This window comes from Podarcis vaucheri (assembly GCF_965113315.1).
Source record: "Podarcis vaucheri genome assembly, chromosome: 15".
In the NCBI taxonomy this organism is placed as follows: Eukaryota; Metazoa; Chordata; class Lepidosauria; order Squamata; family Lacertidae; genus Podarcis; species Podarcis vaucheri.
The window spans coordinates 7,395,827-7,418,631 of NC_138753.1; the positions used below are offsets into that span (position 1 = coordinate 7,395,827).

Here is a 22,805-nt window from a genome sequence, read left to right on the forward strand (position 1 = left end):
GAATCCTTCCACTGATGGCAGGAATGCTCCAAGGCTTAGAGAGAGACAAAGAACTTCTTCCAGTTCAACTACGGAACTTGCTTCTGTAAGAGGGAGTGACGACCACCAATTTGGATGGCTTTAGAAGAGGATTAGATAAATTCATGTAGTAGGACTAAGCTACTGATGGCGCTTAGCCACAATGGTTATTTTCTACCTCCACTCTCAAGAGGTAACGTACCTCTGAACACCTGTTGCTGGGAATTGCACATGGAGAGAGAGGGATGCTGAGTGCAGAACCTGCTTTCAGGCTTCCCATCGAGGCACTGGATTGGTCAGTGTGAGAACAGGAGGCTGGTCTAGATGGGCCCGTGGTCCAATCCAGCAGGCTCCTCTGATGTTCTGATTTAGAAGTGCTGAGCTCAGTTCTTAAAGATGGAAGGGCTCCAGGTAGACTGGACAGACCTTCAGGCCCTGGAGCAGCTCTCTTACCCCCAGAGCATCATTCATCCTCACCTTCTCCCCACAACATCGCCCAGGAGGCCAAGCAATGAAGGAAGGGGCAGTGAGGCAGGCTGAAAACAAAGCTGTGTGATCCAGTTGAGGACTGTCAAACTGCACCGGTTTCCACTAGGGGAGACGTTACTATTTCATGCTCCTTTCGCTTTTGTTACAGCTTGTAGCTAAACGATGCCATTGCTATTATTTATTACTGCTGCTATTAACTTATATACCGCTTCGTGACAAAATGAGCTTCCAAGCAGTAAAGCAAAGTATAAAAACCAGTTACTTTTTCTGCTTGACAGCGCAATGCTACACAGAGGTTGACTCAGAAGTAAGCGCCATCGAGTTTAATGGTGCATACTTCCAGGCAAGTAGATATATGTATAAATGCAGGCATTTTGAAAGGGAAACGGGGCTATTCACACAACCATTTGTGGGACATGCCAAGACAGACTCCTCAAAATGGAGTGTTGGCACAATCTTGTCTGGTGAATGCTTCCGTCTGTGGCCACAGAACGACTTTAAACTGCTTCAGGTTTGTATTGTTTTTTTAATCCAAGTCTTCGGAAGGGCGGGGGAGAGAAAGGGCTTCCAGAGTGACTTACAAATCACTAAAAAGCAAAAAGTGCCATTAGGCTCACAATCTAAAAAAAGACATCACACAAAAGGAAAAATGGACTAGGAGGGAGGAGGAAATATGCAAACTCAGGCTCAAGTTCTTAGCTGCAAGTTTTTCTAATGACCAGCTGGGATGGAAATGTTCAAGAAGTGGGAATGAAAGTTGCTGTGCCGATGGAGTGGTCCTGCTTTCTTTCTCTTCCCTCCCGAGCTGTAGCCTGATGAAACAGCTACTAGAGACTCAACATTGGACTGGGACACACTGTACCTCTCTGAATTGCACCTCAGATACATCACTGCCTCCCAGAGGTTGCTGGACTACAACTCCCATCAGCCCCAGCCACCAGGGCCAGCAGCCAGGGATGATGGGAGTTGTAGTCTAGCAACATTGGCGCCATTGGCGGCCAGCCTGGCGTCAGTGTGGCAAGTGCCACAAGGCTGCCTCTCCTGTTAATCTGGATTTAACACGGCTCTCCCCTTGGAAATCAATGCAAAACTCGCAAACCATGACAAGGAAAGCCAACGGAACACCAACACACAAATGCAAGACAACACAAACTGGAGTCAACACCACAAACACGGCACAACCCTTTTCCATCGTCACGTTCCAGCAAAAAGGGCCCATACAAAAGGGTTGGTATTCTGGTCACCACCACCCTGGTCACGAGTGCTATCTGGGTAAACTGCATCCTTGCTTATGTTTCGAAAGGATGAGGTTCCCACCCTCGCAGCTATATTAAGGGAGAGAGGGAGACTATCATTTTCAGCACACAAAGATGGCAAATTAAGGGTCTTTTCAGAAGAAGCAGTGGCGTGAAATGTGGCCGGGGGGGGGGGGAGAGATAAGGGAGCCACACCAGAAGAGCTTACGGTCTCGGAGGGGGAGCTGCTTCAAAAGTGCAGCCAGCTGTAATTGACCCTTCCGAATGCACCATCTGCAGCCAAAGCTGTCTGCTCTGAGCATGCAAGAGTACAGAATGATGCGCTGGCAGTGGAGAAGGAAAGGGGAGCCTCTACCAACTCTCCTGTCATAAACCAACTCGGCACATACCTAGGAAGTAAACCCCTTTCGGGTTCCAAAGGCTCTGGGCCAATCATGTCCAGAGCAAATCAAAATCAAGCCACCAAGAGGAAAAGCAGTGGCTCAGTGCTAGAGCATCTGCTTGGCATCCAGAAGGTCCCAGGTTCAATCCCCAGCCTCTCCAGTGTAGAGCCAGGAAATGCTCCCTGTCTGACGTCTGAGAGAGCTGCTGCCAGTCCGAGTCAACGATACTGAGCTAGATGGACAAAAGGTCGGGCTCAGGATAAGGCAGCTTCCTATGCCTCTATCTCAAGCAGCTATCAGGGTTTGGCACTGGGGTGAGAGGCCTTGGGAGCCACTACCAGCCAGAGAGAGAATACTGGGCTAGATAAGCCATTCACACCCAATAGTTTAGGCCAGTCCTGTACCCCTCCAGATAATATTGGAGACAACTTCTCTACCCATCGGCTATGTTTCCAGGGACAGCAAGAGAGAGAAAGCCGCCACTGACTTCAGTTATGAGCTGCTGGACACTCAGAATCTACACAGATGGAACTCTATATAAGTTCATTGTAAGATCTGCTAACTTTTAAGAACTTGTGCATGAGCTTGCTTTTCCCTCCTCCCTCCTGTTCCCTTTTTCCTCATGTGCCGTGTCTTTTAAGATTGTGAAGCCAAGGGCAGGTCTGTAAGCCATTCAGACAGCCTTTGGGGCTAAAGGGTCAAGGGTACACAAACGCTGTAAATAAATCTATGAAAACGCTGCACTGGGACAGGTTTTGCCATGTAGAAAGATTTGCTGATGGGTGGGAGTCACTCTGAAAGGTAATGGATACAGGTGGGAGTGAATAAATATTAATAAAGGGAAGGGAAGGAAAAGAGGAGGAGAGCACCCCAGCTAAACATTCATATGTGGGGAGGTGGGGAGAGCTGATCCTTAATCTGATTTTCCCTCTCTTTTCCCTACCCCCCCGTCTTATTTTTGTTTTTCTGTTTATATCACATTGTAAGCCATCTGTTATAAAAAGGACGGCAACACCTTTTGTATGTCTGGGCCAAAAAGGAGTCCAATAAATATGTAGCAATGCTGTAATAAAGCTCTTGTCAGCCAACATCCCTATAAGGTACCGCAGCATTTGATTCCCACCGTATGGCAAAGGAAGAAGCTGAGGGAAGGAGAACGGATCTTGAGTCCTACCCCCAGTTCCTAAGTGAAACTGACCCATAGGGCATAAAGAACCCAGGAGAGCTGTGGGTCGTTTCCTCTGGGTCCCCCTTTTCTTCCCCGCCGGCCTGAAACTCAGGTTTGCCTTGCAGAAGAGGAACCCTGGACACAAAAGGCACCTCTGGGCTCAGCAGCCTAGAAAACGTTTGTTTGGAATTCCATCCCCACTTGAGTCCACCACTGCTGTCCAATTTGCATCCCATTATCCCAGCGGCTCCATTCCGCCGGCTGCCCCCTCCAAACGCTGCCCTCTCGCAAGCAGGCCAGCCAAGGGAGCGGCGGCAAATTACGGCTACCTGCTGCTTAATTAACATCAAACCCACAGCACAAAACTATGGGGGATTTACAGGTGGTCCCTGGAAGCACTCGCCTCCCTGCATCCGCTGACGGTGTGTCCCTCCCTGGGTGCAAAGAGCAGGGACCCCAAGAGTCCCAATGATACACTCCCAAGAATCCCATTCATCCCTCCAGGTTTCAGTGTTAAGAGCCACAAGGCACCACAGCTGATTTCGTATCAAGAGCCGAGTGATTGATTGATGGAAGGCAGGCTGTTTTGCCAACTACTTAACTCTGCTAAGATGTTTCTGCAGCGCCAGACGTTTGAAACTTATGAGCATATCCCTGCGATCGGACAGGTATAGCAAGGGCTATGTGGTGTTTGTGTTCTACTTTCCCGTTTCGCTTCATTCCAAGAAACAAGAGACTCAATTATCTACAGCACCAGTAAGAAACAGGTTCTTCCTTTTTTAAATAAAGAACTACCACCTAACCAGGAGGGTTTTGCATCCCACAGTGAGAGTCCGGGTGTTGCAAACAAATATTCAGCCAGCATTCTGAGAATCTCAGCATTCATTGTATTTATAAGTTTCTACACCTTTATGATTGCAAAGGTTATTGGTTTCTCTTTTTAAAAGTGTGGGTATCTCAGAAGCCAGAAAACCATAAAACTCTCACTGCTACTGTACTGATAAAATTATAAACAGCCATGTTTGTATATGGTGAATAACAAGAAGTGTTATTCATCACATTTCGAATCTGAAGGTTCCCAAGTCTTTCAGCTCCCCACTTTCCTCAAAAATATCAAGTGTCTAACCCTCATGCCTGCTTGAAAATGTGCCAGCAACATCTGCTGAAATCGCAGAAGGCAGAGAGGTGGCTAAATAAGATTTCCCATGTCCCACCCAGCTGTTTGCTCCTCTGCATGGTCTAACAGCAGAACCCAAATGGTAAAATGTTGCAGAACTAAAATTAGGGGAAGGAAAGAAAAAATCATGCCCCATCTGCGTTATTTATAGAGGACACAGAATTCTGCTTGCCTGGGCACAGGATTTAAACTCAGTACATCCAACCCTGCCTTTCAATCCACTATATGGCTGAGGGTTGATGTCCAACAAAGGGGTGCATTTTGCTCATGCCGAATCAAGTTTCAATGTCAAGCAATGCTAAATGCTTCATTCTCTAGAAAGGAAGATGCCATTGCTCCTTTGGGGAACGCCATCTGCTCTAGAAGCTCTTTCCCTTAAAGGCCAGAGCTCAGTGGGGAGAGCATCTGCAAATGCATGCAGAAGGTCCCAGCTTTAAGCCTTGACACCTCTAGGTTGGGCTGGGAGCAAACCTTGAAACCTGGGAATCAATGGTAGGCATTGCAGAGAGCACTGAGCTCCATGGACCCACGATATGAGTCAGTATAAAAACAGCTTTCTTATTTAAATCAGCTCTTAATTCACAGCCATGAGGACTGGGACCCTACTTTGTTTTTAGAGGCAGGGCTGTGGCTCAGTGGCGGAGCATCTGCTTTGCATGCAGAAGGTTCCCGGTTCAATCCCCGGCAATGCCAGGCAGGGCTGCGAGGGGCTCCTTGTCTGAAACCCTGGAGAGCTGCTGGCAGTCAGTGCTGGCAGTACTGACTTAGGGAGACCAGTGGTCTGACTTGGTATAAGACAACTTCCTATATTTCTCAGGAATGAAGGTGATAATGATTTTTAAAAACTACAAATCCCTATCTCTCTTAACTCCGGCACCTGTCTTACATTTCTTGGTTGTCCCCCAGAGGGACATAGCTCAGTGGCAAAGCACTTCTTCCGTGTGCAGAAAGCCCAGGTCTTCTCCTGGTGGGACTGGGAATGTCCCTTGCCTCAAACCCTGGAGAGCCACTCTGCCAGTCCGTGTTGGCAATACTCAGCTTGATGGACCAATCGTCTGACCCTGCCTAAAAGGCAGCCTCCCATGTGCTTAATCTGGAGGAATGAAAACAGCGCTAAACCCTCGACACATAGGAAGACCTGGTTACATCAAGCTTCACTACCACAGGTAGGACAAACACCTGCAGCAGATTCTGAACCTGGAGCCAACAAATACCAGGTGGGGACCTGATGCCTGGGCTACCAGCAAGCTCTGGAACAAGGGAGAAAATTATAGGCAGCACTCTGTGCACACTACGATTCCCAGGAAGCAGCTGGATCAGGCCGTGGGCCCACCTAGACCTGAATCCGGTTTTCACAGTGGCGAACCTGATGCCCCATTGGCAAGCCCACAAGCAGGACCTGGGTGCAACAGCAGGAGCGCCCAGTGCAGGAGCTCGCACAGAATCAGGCATCCCGAGACTCTCAGCTTTCAGCCTCGCTTCCTTTTTCTTATGATCGGGAAGGTACGCAGAGAGGTCGGTGGGATGATGGCCGCCGAAATCTCACAACGCCTGCAGAAATGTAAGACTTTTAGGGGTGGGGGAGACTTGAGGGCCCTTCCCCCCTCCTGAGGCTAGAAAAAAGCAGGAGGTGGGGAGAGAACTACGCAAAACCAGTAAGATAAATGAATGCAAATCTGCTCGGTTTGCATAATTCAACATTCCCTGTTGCAGAATTCAACTCTTTTCATTTTTAAGCGCGGAATGCATCCAGCCCTAACCGCAAGGTAACCAACCATACCAGGAAGGGCTGTAGCTGAGTGGTGGAGCATCTGCTCAGCATGCAGAAGGCAACCTGGCAGCTCCAGGTAGGGCTGGGAGAAAACCCTGCCTGAAACCCTGGGGAGCTGTTCCCAGCCGGTGCAGCCAATACTCAGCTAGGTGGAGGAGCGATTACGGAAGGGCAGCGTCCTATTTTCCGAGATGAAGGAACTGCTTGGAACAGCAAGCAGACCAGAGGGCATTCTGGAGACTTAAGGCCTGGCCCTGCAGGGTCAGAGCTGCCCTTCTGGTCACCAACACACCTAAGAATGTTAACACCCCTTTGCAGCTAGATCAGGCTAGTCCGGCATCCTGTTCTCGCAGTGACCAACCAGCTGCCCCAAAGTGAAACCTGCAAGCAGGACCTGAGCACAACAACAACAACAACTCTCTCAGCTTGTGATTCCCAGCGACCAGCATTCAGAAGCACACTGCACCCGTAAGTGGAGGTGCAGCCTTTTCCATATCTCACCTTTGGTGACCTTTCCCCCCTTCCCACCTGGCAGGAGTTATGACCTCATGGCTATAGCCAATGGGTGTTGATTCTCCACCTTAGCTTTGCCCATGACATGGATGTGGGGCATTTCTAAGGCTTTCTCAAAGAGAGGGGGATTAACTGAGGAAAAGGGGATGACATCAGTGATAGGAAAACAGGGGGAGGGGGGAGTGGATAGCTGAAGACGGCTCCAGGATTATAGAAAAGGACCTCCAAAATAGCATGCAATTATTTGCAAATATTATCAAGTTGAAGAGAACAGATGAGACCAAATTCAATGGCCCATTTATATCATTGCTGAGAGATCTTTGTGCAGCTGGGCTTGGAGGGCTCATTCATTTCAAGCGAGCCCAGATTTTGAAGAGAGAGAGAGAGAGACGGGGGGAGGGGCGGGAAGAGTGGGAGAAGGACCCTGTTTCACGAGATGTACTGATGGATTCTCAATGAACCGAGACCGGCCCTCGCTGGCCAATCCCGCCAAACATAAAACGAGGAGGATGAAATAAAAGGCAAAGGATATTTGGGAGACAAAGGAAAAAGAAAATAACACTCCCCACCCCAAAAAATGAGGGGGGCTTGTGGGTCGTGGCTATTTTTGTGCGCATGGATCGGTTATGGATCAACAGTGGCACCCGGTGGGCGAAAAGGGATAAGGCAGGCTCATCATATCCTCTATCCAGTACGTTCCCAACCAGAACAGGACTCAAATCTGCTCCATTTGCCTTCATATGGCTTCTCGGTCTTCTGGCTGTGGGTGCAAACCTTTCTTTCCTCAGTTAAAAATCAGAGGCTCTTACACCCCAAAAGCCTTTGGCTTTGGCTGATTAATATCCTACAGCCTTGTAAAGTTGGGGGGTGTTATTGCTTTATTTTGTTTCTGTTCTAACTATTTAATTGTGTTTTTACCCTGTACTGTTATCTTGTGTATAATAAATTTAATAAATAAAAAGATAAGATGTGGAAAAGAGCAACAAGGGTTTCACAAATTTCTGTGAAAATTCAGCGGCCGCTCTTCTGAGTGCACCTCCAAACTGGAAGGGGATAAGCCTCACACAGAGAGGTAAACAGGTCACAGTCAGCCAGGCCTATTGTGTCCCTAATGAGAAACAACTGAACAATCTCTTTGCAAGGCACAAGGCACAAAACCGACCAACCTCCACTCCAGGAGTGGGTGAGGTTAAGGCTATACATGCGGCAGAACAAGGTGGCAAGGTGACAGAGTGGACTGGACCAGTTCAGATAGGAAGACAATGGATAAAGTCATTTTAAAAGCCTCACTTCTGTGTACAAATAAATCACCACAAGCAGACAGCTAGCCCCTCAGGGGGTAGGCTGGTCTAGAACCTTTCTCTCCGGTGTACTAGTTTTTTAGCAGCTATTCAAAAATAACATCCCACATTAGAAGTATGAAGCGATACAGTTCAAGTGCTCTCAGTCCTCACACAGCATTCTAGACTGTGCCTGGATAGTCTGCTGAGAAATGAGGAATACTTCGCTTCCCCCCCAATAAAGTGAAACGTGTCCAATTATTTTAATAGGGTTTTGAACGAGTGACAAGACTCTCCCCCTCTTCCTTCCTCACTGACCCCAGCTAGGAAACGTAAGTAAGAGGAGCATCAGTCCCTCCTCTCTTAAGAGTCTTTAACTTCTTTCAAGCATCATTCCCTTGCTCTGCCTTTATGCAGAGCATATGAAGCTTTCCTTGGGACAGGGTTAGGCAACTCTAGGGCTAGAGGCCAAATCCAACCCTTGGGACTTTCCCCAGGGCCACACACCCCTATGTGCCTTCCTCCTTTTTCTGGCTGGAATGAGCCCTTGGACAGTGATCATTCATCTTGCTGTGGTTTGGATGCAAGAGAGGCCTGGGCATGTGCAGAAACCTTGGACTTTTGCATGGGTGGAATGCAGCCTATGGTACAAAGATTAAGAGCGGCACCCATTGCTCCGCCTACTTTCATCTCCGGCCCCGCCCACTACTAGAACCCACATGGTTGCCCATAAGGGAATTGAGACCCTAGAGCTGAAAATGTTTATCCGCCTGACTTCTAAAAACTCATTGGAAATGCCAGGATCAAACCGAAGTTTGAGAATTCGTTGTGATCCCTGTTTTTACCTTACTTCTGTATTCACCCCAATTTTGGGAGGTGGGAGGGGCTGTACTACAGTCCCTACAGACTTCTAAGAGGAGAGTAGGAGAAGGAACATTTCAGAAAACTACTAGCTAGGAAATGGAGCAGGCTGAATGTTTATTCTGCCAAAGGGCTAGCCACGTAGATATTGCTGCTAGCACCAAAAGCTGCCGCACGTGGAAGTGGGTCGTGTTTGCACCAATGTGGAGAAAGATTGTCCCAATACCACACGAAAATTTCCTCACATGGAAATATTTAGAAAAACACATGAGTACTTTAATGTATGCTGGGCAACCCTGCAGCCTCCAGATGCTGCTGGACTCCAACTCCCGCCACCCCCAGCTTTCGGCCATGCTGGCTGGGGCTGATGGGAGTTGGAGTCCACAACATGCATCTGCAGGGTCACTAGTACCCCATGCCTGACATATGGACCGGCCCAACATGCTGCCCTCCATCTTGCGAAATAGCTCATGGTTCACATTCTTGGTTTCCCTTGTGCCACAATTTTCCAACACATTGGACAGTTTTCTAACATGTCTCAAACTCCCGGTCCCCCCACCAATACACAGTGCCCCACCCCCAACCCTGAACTGCCCTCCACTCCAAATTGCCTCGGTGGTACATGCGAGTCAGGTCTAACCTGTTTGGATGGGAAGTGGGCAGCATGAACTGGAACTCCACCACACAAGTGTTGTCTTTCAGCTGGCGGTGCTGGACGCTGTTCAGCTCGTAGGCGATGTATGCCCTTCGAACATACACCTCGGATGGAGGAGGAGAAGGAGGAGAGGATTATCACAGAGAGTTAAAGCCATGTGGCCATTTAAAGCAAAGTCCCTCCACGCCTGACAGGGACCAGAACCAACCTTAAAGATGGATTTCTAGGGAGTTGAGCCTTGGCAATGCCATTCGCATCCCCCACAATCCCTAGCCATAACCAAGTACAGCAAAACCAGTTAAGCAAAATTAGGAAATGCAAGCCTCTTATTTTACTTTTTGTGCAATAAAGCAATGCTGATCACAGAATGTAACCAGTTGCAGTAGAATTTTATTTGGAATAGACAAACACACACACACACACACACACACACACACAAATCAGGGATGCAAAACCTTAGGCCTGGGATCTGAATGTGCCCTGCCAAGCCTTTCTGTATGGCCCTTGGGACTCTCCCCAGGCCACACCTCTCACACTACTTGAGTCCTTTTGCCTAGGTGGAATGTGCCCTTGAATAACACCTCTTGCTTGCCTGGATGGAGGAGACAGAGGGATGAGTGAGCGAGTGTAGACACTAACCTACTGTAAATAGGTAAAACTGACAGTGATTGCTCTGTCCTCTTTTGCCTCTAAGGTAAAGGTAAAGGTAAAGGGACCCCTGACCGTTAGGTCCAGTTGTGGACGACTCTGGGGTTGCGGCGCTCATCTCGCTTTTCTGGCCGAGGGAGCCGGCGAACAGCTTCCGGGTCATGTGGCCAGCAGGACTAAGCCGCTTCTGGCGAACCAGAGCAGCGCACGGAAATGCTGTTTACCTTCCCGCCGGAGGGGTACCTAGTTATCTACTTGCACTTTGACATGCTTTCAAACTGCTAGGTTGGCAGGAGCAGGGACCGAGCAACGGGAGTTCACCCGGTTGCGAGGATTCAAACTTCCAACCTTCTGATCGGCAAGTCCTAGGCTCAGTGGTTTAGACCACAGCGCCAACCGCGTCGCTTTTGCCTCTAGCCCTACCCAAAAGATGACACGACCCTTTCTAAAGTGCTAGATGCTGGAGTGGGCAAGGATTGAAGATCAACATCATCAAAGAGAAACAGAAGGGGGACACACACACACATTTGCTTAAATTGTTTTAAAATGAGAAGAAACCTACCTCTAAAGCAGCCATCCTCACTACCTGGTTACTGTGATAGAAGAAGTTTGGTAGCACATCAAAGATGGATGTCTCCGAAAGAATGAGTTTCTAGACATAGGGAAGGGAATCAGAGAGGAGAAGCAGGTTTTTCTAAAATCTCGGACATTCGTTACCTTTTCACCCTCCCTCAAAACTAAGACAAGGTCCAACACATGGTACAGACGAGAAAGCAAGAATTTGGGTGCAAAAAGTCTCCCCTCCCTCAAACCACATTTAACACACGCTTGCCTGGCAGCCACTGCGATGTAGGTGAGTGAATGGGCTGCCTGAGGCAAGATGAAGTGCTCCATTCTTTCCTCTGCAGCCATCATGGAAGTCAAGTGGGTTGTGAGAATCAGGACCTTCTTCTCTTCCACAGAAATGCACTGAGTGCTTGTAGCTGCCTCCCCGCTCGCCTGCCCCAGTCCTGCCAGCCCCCAGGCTAGTAAAAAGCTTCGGGGGCTAGTAATTTTGGAGCAGTCATCTGCAATGCTGCTTTCATTAGAGCAATATCTTCCAATCATTAAAGGCATTTGTTAGTCCAGAGCAGGGTTTCCCAAACTTGGGTCTCCAGCTGAATTTGGACTACAACTCTCATCAACCCTAGCTGACAGGACCAGTCAGTGCTGGATTTACATATAAGCTGAACAAGCTATAGCTTAGGACCCCATTCTCTTGGGGGCCCCCAAAAAATTTAAAGGAAAAAAATAATGTGTTTGCATTATTAAGTTTGTTATGAATAACAAATCATTTTAAGATAGAGCTTCATAATTATTTAATTATTAATACATTTCTTCCTAATTGTATTTCACTATTAATATACTACTTCTTAATTGTATTTCAGTTCAACAATTACTCAGATGAAATACATATTTTGTTATGTGCAAATGGCTCTAGATATCTATTAGGTCCATAAATTACCATATAGCATATATTCAACACAAAAAAACAGTGACAATATGTTGTTGAGAAAGGACAGCTGGACATATAAAGGGCCCCATTACCTTCAGTAGCTTAGGGCCTCATCAAACCTAAATCCGGCCCTGGGACTAGTGGTCAGGAATGATGAAAACTGTAGTCCAAAAACAGGTGAACACCCAAGTTTGGAAAACCCTGGTCCAGAGTGTTCATCCAAAGATGAGCAGCCTGCCATGTCACTGTATGGTAACCAACTCAAGCCTTGGCTCCTAATCAATTCTGCAGGACTGAGCCATTTTGCTCTTTAGGTCTGCACTGGGTACCAGTTGCATCATGCAAGTCACTCACAATGCAAAGATGCTGCATAATATCCCGCCCCCCATGCAGTCCATCTGCAGAGGAGCCTGCCTGTCGCTTCTCTGTATGACTCCCTAGTCTGGACTTGCCTCCTCCCAATCACCCTTTGCTTGGGAGTGGGTCATTCATTCCCATCTTCACATCAGATGGGCCTGAATCATTCAAGAGACAGCAGACTTGCCTACCCTCACAACATCTCTGCCTGAGTCTGTGTTCTGAGCCTGCTTTCTTCCAGACAGGAGCGACGCTTGAGGGGTCAGCTCCTTCAAGGATGGTCCACTCTTACCCTTCCACACTCTGAAAGCAAATTTTTTTTTTACTGCAAAATTGAAGCCCATACCTGCAAATTCTCTATACAGAACTGGTGCCCGTACATATCGATGGCCGAGAGGAAGATGGACTCCACCTGGTTATGTCGCAGCTCGTAAGAGGGCAAGTGGGAAGCGATGAGGACCTAGAGAGATAAGAAGACCGGGGGGGGCACATTTAACGACTGCCCGGAAGGTTAAAAAGTTGAACTGCAAACTCAGATTCAAGACCCTGTCCAGCCCTGAACTTAAAGGGAACCTATTCCAAACCCAAGCCAAGAGCTTCATAACTGACCGGAAGTTATGAAGACAGTGGGTACACCCCTCCCAGAAAGCTTTTAAAGACAAGCCAGGGTGACCCTATGAGTCTGTTGCACGTGCTCACGCCATCCGGGCAAGTGCATCAGATCACGTACAGCAGCACATTTGGAGCCCTGGTTTCATCAGGCTTTGCAATTTTGCACAGGAAAGGTGGTCTGCCTGGCCGGGCTGAGCAGGGGGAGCTGTTAATTGGAAAGCGAGGGCGACAGGCTACTGGGAGGGGGGTGGGCACCATGGACTTGCTGTCAGTTTCAGCAAGTAAAAAGTAGAGTAGACTGCAGCATGTTTTTCAAACCAGTGGTAAGAGACAGAGCGATACTCTGCAGCGAGGTTTCGTAGATTCCAGGCTGGTGGGATTTACTGCCTTTTCTTCTTCATTTGAAAACAGAATTCTTGGATCGACCAACCATAACCAGGTGCAAAAATAAAGAACAGGTTGTCTCTGGGCTACAGGTGGGGGAGGGAGAAATCCGTTTCAGTTCACATGAAGAAGGGGACCAACTAAGTCTACACTCTTTGAAACAATTCGCAAACCAAAGCACAGGAAGTCTTCGAAATTTTCACTTTGCCAAATTTTGAAACACTGCTCTCCAACCAAGCAATGTGTACAAAAAAGCATATACTGGGTTAAAGTGTGTGTAAAAATGCATATAACTGTGCAAGTAACATATGGAAATGTGCTTTGTGAAAATGTGTTTGTCTTAGGCAAAACAGTGTATAAGAATGTGCATTTCTGGAGAAACACTGCACTAAAATTCTGATTAAAATTTTAACAAGAACTTACTTTTAGGATGGGGGATTTGTGAATTGATGTGGAAATGTAGAGAACTGAACTTATTACTGGAAAAATTAGAAACCAAATGAGAGAAACCAAAACTTTGGCATTTTTACCGATCTCTAAGCCAAGCGCATGCTGAATCTAGGCATTTGTTTCCAGTACCAAGAACTAAAACTGATCTCAACAGTTCCTTCACACAACTGTGTGGCAATTTTTGGTTGGCTCTCTTCTATTTCAGCAGCCAAATTTAAGTGGAGGAAGGAGCCGTCTTGCTATCGCTATTGTTAAAAAAAATAAAAATAACAAGCTGCAAGTCAAAAAGTTTTGCAGATCTCCTGCAAATCACCCAGTAAATTAGGAACACAGGTCAAGCCAGCTTAGACCTGCCCATACAGACTGGCCATACATTCCCAGCTGTACCTCAGGTGTGCCACTGGGGTCTGAACCTGGCACCTCCTACACGCAAAACAAATGTTCCACCCTTCTAAAGCAAGTTCCCAGTCCTCATGGTTCTGAATTCAGAGCTGGATTAAATAGGGGCATAGGAAGCTGCCTTATATAGGATCAGGCCATTGCCCCTCTATCTCTAATCTGACTGGCGGCAACTCTCCATGATTTCAGGCAGGGATCTTTGCCTGCCTGGAGATGCCATGAGGGACTGAACCTTCTGCATGCAGGGCAGCAAGGCAGTTGCTTTGCCACTGAGCTATAGCCCTTCCCCTACCCTGCAAAGAACTCAGGTGGGTACAGCCCACTGTTAAAAAGAAAAGGGAAGGGAATGGAGTATCCCAGAAATGGCTAGCTGGAAACCTGAAACAGGGGCACTTCATGCTGCAACAACTTGTTACCGTTCTCTCTGCCCTATCTGTGAAGGCTAGAAATAAGAATCTCTATGGACAGAAGTGGTATACCCCAGAGGTCTTCTTGCAGTGTTTCTGATGATCACAGAGACTTCAGTTCAGCCACCCTCAATTTCATCCAGCAAGGCATTACTTTATTTCAGTAAAGTAATTTGATCAAGCAAGGCATGCCTCCAGATCTCAGCCCCACCAATAAAAAAAAACCTTCATTAATCAGACTACTGCAATGCGCTCTGCATGGGGCTACCTTTGAAGGTGACCTGGAAACTACAACTAATCCAGAATGCGGCAGCTAGACTGGTGGCTGGGAGTGGCCGGGACCACATAACACCAGTCCTGAAAGATCTACACGGCTCCCAGTACGTTTCCGAGCACAATTCAGAGTGTTGGTGCTGACCTTTAAAGCCCTAAACAGCCTCCGTCCTGTATACCTGAAGGAGCGTATCCACCCCCATCGTTCAGCCCAGACACTGAGGTCCAGCGCCGAGGGCCTTCTGGCGGTTCCCTCTCTGCAATAACTGAGCTTACAGGGAGCCAGGCCTTCTCGGTAGTGGCGCCTGCCCTGTGGAATGCCCTACCATCAGATGTCAAGGAAATAAACAACCATCTGACTTTTAGAAGAGATCAGAAGGTAGCCCTGTTTAGGGAAGTTTTTAATGTTTGATTGCTTTTTTATTATTAATATTCTGCTGGGAGCCACCCGAGTGGCTGGGAAAACCCAGCCAGATGGGCGGGGTATAAATAATAAATTTTTATCCCCATCCAAGCTTTGCAGCCTTAGCAGAGACCAAATTCCACCCCTGTCAAGCTCTGATTTCTCACAGATTCCAAGGAAGGGCTTCCTAAAACACGAGGAATACAGGCTCTTGTTTTGGACAACGGAGCCCCAGGTGGGGGGAGCTGCTTCACAAGCCCAAAGCCAGCAAGGGGAAAAAGGACGGGGGCGGCGGCAGAGGGAAAACGCCACCACAGTGCCAACAGCAGCGTGATAAAGACATCCGCCAGAGTGGCGGCGGCGGAGTCCCCAGTGTGCCACTGAGGGGTTCAGTGACTCTGAATAGTTCAAGGGCGAGGATAGCAATCCGGCGGAAGACAGAAAAGGTCACAGAGCGGCTTCAAACGCCCGCTCACTTTCAATGCTCATGCACTGGAATTAAGAGAAAGGAAAGGAAGCAGAGATTCACCTCCCTCACCTAAAAGATTTTTATTTTTTTTAAAGAGCCAGCCTCCCTGCTGGAAGACTTTTTTGAATGGAAATTGGGGAGAGTGTGGAAGAAGGGAGCAAGGGAGCCGGGGAGGGAGAGAGAGGGACAAGCTACCAGGGGAAGAGAATTATTGTGAGGCAATTTGATCCTGTTTGGTCTTTTCTCCTCTCTCCCACTACTTTAATTATACAGAAAAGCCACTAGTGATGGAGATGGGCTTGAAGAGAGAACTCTCCAGGTGTGCATCTGGTATTTAAATTAGAACCCAAGGTAGATAACCTTGGTAAGGGGGGAGGACTGAGAGGGGAGGTGTGGGGGGGACCACAAAATAAGAGTTTTATTTCAGGCCTTCTGAAGAAAGGGGGCAAGTGATTTCCATCAGTCCCTGGAGAGATGCTCAAGAGATGCCACAGCTCCTTCGTTGGTGCAATGGATATCAGCGAATTTCGTCTTTGTTCCAAGAATCTCAGGCCAAAGGCAGCTTGGCTGTTTTTGTTTTCCCTTTTCCGATTTGGGTGTTGAACAACAGCAGGCAAATGGGACACTGAGCCGGAGGAACAGGGAGGAAAGGCAGTGTGACGTCCTGTTTGCAACCACAGTCCTGACACAGGATCTGGAAACAGGAGAGGGGTGGCTTTTTCCACCTGCGGTTCCCCGCAGAGGTTGGTCTTTCCTGCCCCTCCAGATAAGTGCCTGGGCAGAGCCTTAGGTGCCAGCTGAAGGCCAAAGAGCACAAAGGCCTCCTGCCTTCTGGTTCTCAGCCGTGCCGGACAAACCCAATGCCACCAGTCCAAATCCTGATGAGAAAGGAGCTGCTTGGCTGCTGCCACTCCTCTCTTGCTTTTCAAGAAACTGTAGCCTTGCAGAGTGCTCAGTATGATGCTCTTGGGTGCTGCACTAGAGCTGCATTAGGGGCTTTTCTTAAGGAAACGATGGGAGTTTGTTGATTATCTGGAACCAAGCAGGCAGTAGGGCACTTGTCTTCCCTCCTCCAACCCATTCCCCACCACCACCACCAGGGTTTCTTAATACACTGTCCTAAGGTGGCAGTGTTGCCTGTCAGCATCTGAGCACATGGAAGGCTGATGCCACATCCTGGCAAGGGGTGTTGCCAAGTCCCAGGCCTTGGCCCTGAGAAGCAGGTTTAGTGGCCCATCCACAGGGCTTCGGGGCAGCAGCTTTAAACTCGGGACCCTTAGTGCCTCTCAAGGCCCACGTCAAGGAGTTTTGCAATGGTGGAGATGACTGTTCACCATATTTATTTTAAAAGCTCACTTTTCTGGAGCTCATTCACTCACCGTTCTGGAAAACATATGCTTCACCCTCCCTACTTTCCAGTGTTTCTCCAAATTTCTTGGGAGAACACGGGGGGGGGGGTAATATTATTGCCCCTGAGCAAAGAGATCAGATAAACTGATTAATATGCAACTTGTTATTGATGATTTAGGGCAGGGGTTGGCAACCTAAAGCCCATGGGCCACAAGCAGGCCACGGGGGTTGTTTAAATAGCCCCCAAACTGAGTCCCCGCGCACTGCGCAAAACCGCAGACGCGATCTGGCCCACGGAGTAATCTCCGCAGGAGTGAACCAGCCTAGGCGAGGTAAACCTTGCCAACCCCTGATTTAGGGCAAGGGGTGGAACTCAGGCCTGGGAGCCAGATGTGGCCCCCAGGTCTCCCTATCTGGCCCTTGAAACTCCTTAGGACATTGCCCCTCCCCAGCCCTGCTCTGTGGCTCCACAGAGTGCTTCTGGCCAGCTAGAACCTGTCCCTTGAATTCCAAGGATGCCTCTTCCCTGCCTGGAAGGGTTATTTGGGTGTACGTCAGCGTGCGTACCCTTCGGTAATTAATTAATAAATACCACTTAATGCCAAAATCAATTTCTAAGCGGTTTGAAAAATACAAAAACCAGCCAAATATTAAACATCCATAATTAAAATGCACTCTGAAAGAATCCTTTAGGAAGGGAAGCATCATATTCACTGGCTCTGGCCCCATGCGCTGCTGGCATGCAGCCACACACCCCCAGAAGCTCTTTCGTGGGAGGATATAGTCCCAAAGCAGATAAAGGCTCCCCCACCCCTGCTTCTGGTTATCTTGGAGTTACTGGGAAAGGGCTCAGTGGGTAGTGCACCGGATTGGCAAGCGGAAGGTCCTAAGCTGGACCCTTGGCATCCTCAGGTGGGGCCTGCCTAAAATCCTGGAGAGCTGCTGCGAGTCAGGGTAGACAATGTCGAGTTAGATGGACCAGTGGTTTGTACAAGGCAGCTTCCTAGGTTCCTATGGATGCAGGAAAGGGGACGAAAAGGGGAGTCTGATCCTGCACTGAGAAGCAAACAAGAGGCCCCACCCCCACCCATCTCCAGCCCCCAGCATGGAAAGAAACAGCTTGGTACCTGGCGAGCCCGCAGGGCGACCTTGGCATTGGTGGTCTTGCTGAGCTGGGTCAGCTCCGTCAAGATGTTAATGAGCTCGTCCGTCAAGGTCGGATCTCGTCCGCACAGCTGGTCCTGGAGAGGAGGAGGGGAGAAATATGGGGAAAGTGATTTGCAAACGTTTTGCCCAAGTGCCGCGGACACGGAAAGAACAGGGAAGGTTGCAAAAGGCAGGAAAAAGCGGGGAAGGGTTCAAAAAACAACAGCAACAGCCCTCAAGTGAAAGAGCTTAATGGCTGCAATGGAAGGAGTTTTCCAATCCTTCCTATGGAAATGGCCCCTTCCGTAAACACAAAAGGATACGCCCAAGCCATTGACAGAGAACAGATAACTATTATTATTTTTTTAAAGTCATTACTTAAAATATTTTTTTGTTTTAACGTTTATTTATTGTGGTGCAGCACCATCCATAGACATAGTGCTGCTGCCTTGGTGTTGTGGGGGTGGTTTTTGTAACATAAAGGTGTGTCGAAAGAAAAGACATTAAACAAATGAATAAAACATTTAGTGCTTTTTTCAGATCAAAATAATACAGAAGCAGAGGCGGCCTCCAGGTAGGGCTGAAACCTGGAGAGCTGCTGCCTGTCAGTGTAGGCAATACTGAACTGGATAGACCAATGGCATAAGGGAGCTTCCTATGCTGCTATGTTCCAATGTAAAATCCGTACACTGGGAAGACTTTGCAGGGACATTACAGTCTTGGAACTGAGCTCTGTTCCCACTGGCCTGGCCCACTCTGCGGCTCCTTTCCTTGATGTAGGCAAAACAGCCACTGTCACACACCTAAGACAGGAGGATCAGGGGAACTCAAAGATCTGCAGAGAATGTGGGGGGAGAACATCCTCAAAATGAGGACTGAGCATGCTCAGCACCCCCGGAATGGTGGCTGGCAATGGAATGGAGTGTCCTGAAAGAGGGCAGGGAAGGGTGTGTGGAATGGAGCACCCTGGAAATGGGCATGGCTCACATCCTCAGCAGGAACACTTGACATTGCACCTTTTAAAAAAAATTAAATTGTATTTTAATTTTTTGCGGGCTTCTGTTTTTACCTCTGCCTAACATATGCTGCAGGCCACCACAGCGTGGGCCTATTTGCAGGCTTCCCAGAAAGGCATCTGGACTGGCGACTGCAGGAAAGAGAAGCAGCAACACTGGATTTGGGGATGGGGTGGGGAGACAGGACCTGGTCCAGAGTGGGGCTCTTGTTATAGGGCCTGTTTCACCCTATAGGGAGGGAGACAATAAGTCCCTTCCCATTTTAAAAAATTCCTCAACAGGTGATCCAAGCGAAAAAGGAAGGAAGAAGGGAAGGAAGGGAAGGGAAGGAAGGAAGGAAGGAAGGAAGGAAGGAAGGAAGGAAGGAAGGGAGGGAGGGTGTTTGGGACCAGGGAGAGAAGTTTAAAGCCCCTTCCTCCTCGGAAGAAGAAATCGCCAAGCGAACGACAACAAGAAAACAAAGCAGAGCGGCGGCACTCTCATTGGCTCCTGCCTGCCCTGATTGGCAAAGGCGGCGAGCGAAAAAGCCTCAAACGGTTCTTTGACAAGGCCTAACGCCTCCCCGGCACCCCCATGTAATTACACACTTGAGTGACTGGACTCTGAAGAAAATTGAAGGCCTGAGCTGCGAACAGCTGCCATTTTCTCTCTCCATCATGCCGGCATGATTACTTGAGAAATGAACAGCCCCGGCTCAAAGCTACTCCAGAATTCTCAGAGGAAATATGGCTCCGTGTTCAAATAATGAGATTCTTAAGGCAAGCGTTACTTACAATCACACCGCAAAAAAAGAGAGAGAAAGGAAGGGGGGAGGAGAGGGAGAGGAGGGGGGAGAGGGGTTTTTTGTTTTGTTTTTCTAAAGCAAGGTATATCTTATAAATTAGTATTTAAAGAACCCGGGGACTGTCTGGGCAGCCATGTTACTTGTCAGCTGTTCTTATTAAAGAGGGAGGGAGGGAAGGGCTTTGGTTTTTAAAATTTGAGATTTGGCAATCGATTTTTTTTAGTGACAAGAATCCACAAAGTCTTTAGCAAAAAAAAAAAAGGTGGGTGGGTGAGCAAGGGGAGATGAGGGGGTTGGGAAGGAGAACTCCATTAATTAGCATCTTCGAAAGCATGACACAGACTATGATTGATGCCATCAATCCTGGTGTTAACTCTCCCACGTGACCCATAAAAAGGCATTTTCTTCACTGAAGTGTTATTTTAAAAATGAGTCGAAAGGGCTTTTCCCTCTCCCTCCCTCCCTCCGCTCCCCTTTTTCAGGAACTGAAAAACTGGGGTACAATGCCCATGTTTCAGATCTATTTTTTAAAGGTGGGTGGGATGTTAGCGCCTCATCTTACAGCAAATAAATCCAAACACAGAACCTTTGGTCCTCCAGAGGTTGGTGAAGAGAAACTCCCCTTGGGCCATGCTTGCTGTGGGTGTTGGGAGTTGTAGTTCAGCAGCCTCCGGAAGGCCCAAAGGTTTCCCACACCCGCTTTGAGGGTTCTTGCCAGTTAAGTCCTACTCAGAGTAGACCTGCTGAAATTAATGGGTCTATGTTGCTGATGTCTATAGACTTCCCTCTGCCTAGGATACAACCCAGAAAATATATGATGTGCCGTATTTTTCACTCTATAAGGCGCACCAGACCATAAGAAGCACCTAGTTTTTGGAGGAGGAAAACAAGAACAAAAATATTCTGAATCCCAGAAGCCAGAACAGCAAGAGGGATCGCTGCGCAGTGAAAGCAGCGATCCCTCTTGCTGTTCTGGCTTCTGGGATAGCTGCGCAGCCTGCATTCGCTCCATAAGACACACACACATTTCCCCTTATTTTTTAGGAGGGAAAAAGTGAGTCTTATAGAACAAAAAATACAGTAATTAGAGAGGCGCCACAGCCAGAGGGCAGAGCTTCTGCTGGGCATGCAGAAGGCTCCAGGTTCAATCCTTGGCATCTTCAGGTAGTCCTGGGAAGGACCCCCATCTGAAGCCCTGGACAGCCACTGCCAGTCAGTGTGGATGGGACTAGCTTATATGGCAGAATGGTCTGACTCAGTATACGGCAGCTTCCCATGTTCCTTCAAGCCTTCCAGCTGTGCATCGAGTCCTGCGGATGCCAATTTGCACTTTGGGACAATGTGTTACATTTGGTATCTGAGCTGACTGCTGTGTCTGTTAGGGAGAAGAGAAGCCGCAGAGGCGCAAACCTTTCTTCCTTTCTTTTGCTTAATGCTATCTTATCATTTGTCCCAATGCCCTGGGTGGTCAGTACATGACACAGACCTCCAGATGTTGCTAGACTGCAACTCCCTCCCTTCCCTAAACACAGGCTGTGATGGCTGCTGGGACCTGGCAATCCAACAACATCTGGGAGGCACCCGTTTGAGTAAAATGGATACAGCGACATTGTTTTGGGGTAAGCGGCAGCAGTGGCTGGACTGGTGGGGCAGAACACAGGGAGACCAGGTGTTGGTGGAGTCATAACCAATGAAGACAGAGCCACTCCATGATTGGTTGTAAGTAAGATGACAGGCTTGCCGTTTGAGCAGAGCGACTTTCTCTCTCTTTCATATATACTCATGCATGTACAATTGCATACACACACACATATCCATTTAGATACATTATTTGCAGCACCAGCAAAGAAAACCAGGGCAGGTATTTTGAATAATGTGTCAGCGGATGGCAAAAGCAACTGTTTAATCTGAATAAACTAAATCACAAGAAGCCTTCAGACAATGTGGTTCAGTTATGCTTTGTATGCTAAGTGAGAATCGGGACCCTTAATTGCTTATGCTTTTATGTCAGTGTTTTGGGCATGCTATAGCCTATGGCTGCAATAAGTAAATACTGATTGCATTCCAAAAACAAACAAACAAAAAACCCTCCAAACCAAAATCTGACTTACAGAAGTTTGCACACTAGTCAGAGTAACTCAAGGACGTCTGTGCCCAGTTGCTGGCCACAGACGTACCAGTATATGTGTGTGAGTGTGTGTGTGTGTTTTAAAAAGGCTCCAGACAAGCAAACAAACCTCTGAGCAATGAATGGGGCTAGAAAAAGTCCAAAGAACAAAACCTCATTGACTTACGATAAGCATTGTCACAAGAAGATTCTTCTTGGTGACTTGGGCGTGGGAGAAGATGTAGTTGAGGACAGTGTTCATGTCCGTTTTGTTCTCTTCTCGAAGGGCGAAGACACACTTATCATAGTGACCTGCAGCCAGAATGCAAGGTGTTATGTATATACCGAGGATCCTTAATCAGAGGCGCTTTAATAGAGATCTTGCCTTACAGAAGATCAGAGAATTTGTCCATTACAGCATTGTCCACATAGACCACCAGTGGCTCTCCAGGTCTGAGGGCACTCCTATACTGTCAAAGGTAGATGTAGATCTATCAGTAGATCTCTGGCTGCTTTTGCAGTGGATCCACAAGGTTTACTTCTGTCTCCCAGTTGTAATAATGAATAGTGACAATGGCAATAACAAAACAGCTTCCCTCAGCTCCCACCCTGCCTCCCACTGCACTTGATCTTGCTTTTTCCTCCTTCCTGGTGCTGGGAGAGAGCCCTGCCTCAAATCCTGGAAAGCTGCTGCCAGTCTGTGTAAACAAGAGTGGGTCAGATGGACCAACGGGAGGCCTCCTATGTTCCTTTCAAGAACAGAGAAGGACATTCCAGCTCCGCTTACCTGTGGGGTTCGGGTGATGCAAGCCCAAAGCTAGCAACCTGAAATTGCCTGAGCCCAACAGGTAAGTGGAACTCAAATGTCAGCAAAGTCAGCACCAAGAATTCCATAACTGGGGTGCTGCTGTGGAGAAGGCCCTCTCTGTGTCCG

The 22,805-nt window shown here is 48.1% G+C and overlaps 1 protein-coding gene across 6 annotated transcripts in view; it reads right to left on the reverse strand.

Moving 5' to 3' along the window:
* Nucleotides 1–22,805, reverse strand: part of ACACA (acetyl-CoA carboxylase alpha) — a 194,265-nt gene that overhangs the window by 110,540 nt on the left and 60,920 nt on the right. For all 6 annotated transcript variants that reach the window (XM_082200776.1, XM_082200774.1, XM_082200775.1 and 3 more), the window contains 5 exons: nucleotides 22,059–22,183; nucleotides 17,946–18,059; nucleotides 12,418–12,531; nucleotides 10,782–10,871; nucleotides 9,557–9,675 (listed from right to left, as the gene is read on the reverse strand). In XM_082200776.1, coding sequence (XP_082056902.1) covers nucleotides 9,557–9,675; nucleotides 10,782–10,871; nucleotides 12,418–12,531; nucleotides 17,946–18,059; nucleotides 22,059–22,183 — 562 coding nt within the window. The remainder of the gene's footprint in view (nucleotides 1–9,556; nucleotides 9,676–10,781; nucleotides 10,872–12,417; nucleotides 12,532–17,945; nucleotides 18,060–22,058; nucleotides 22,184–22,805) is intronic.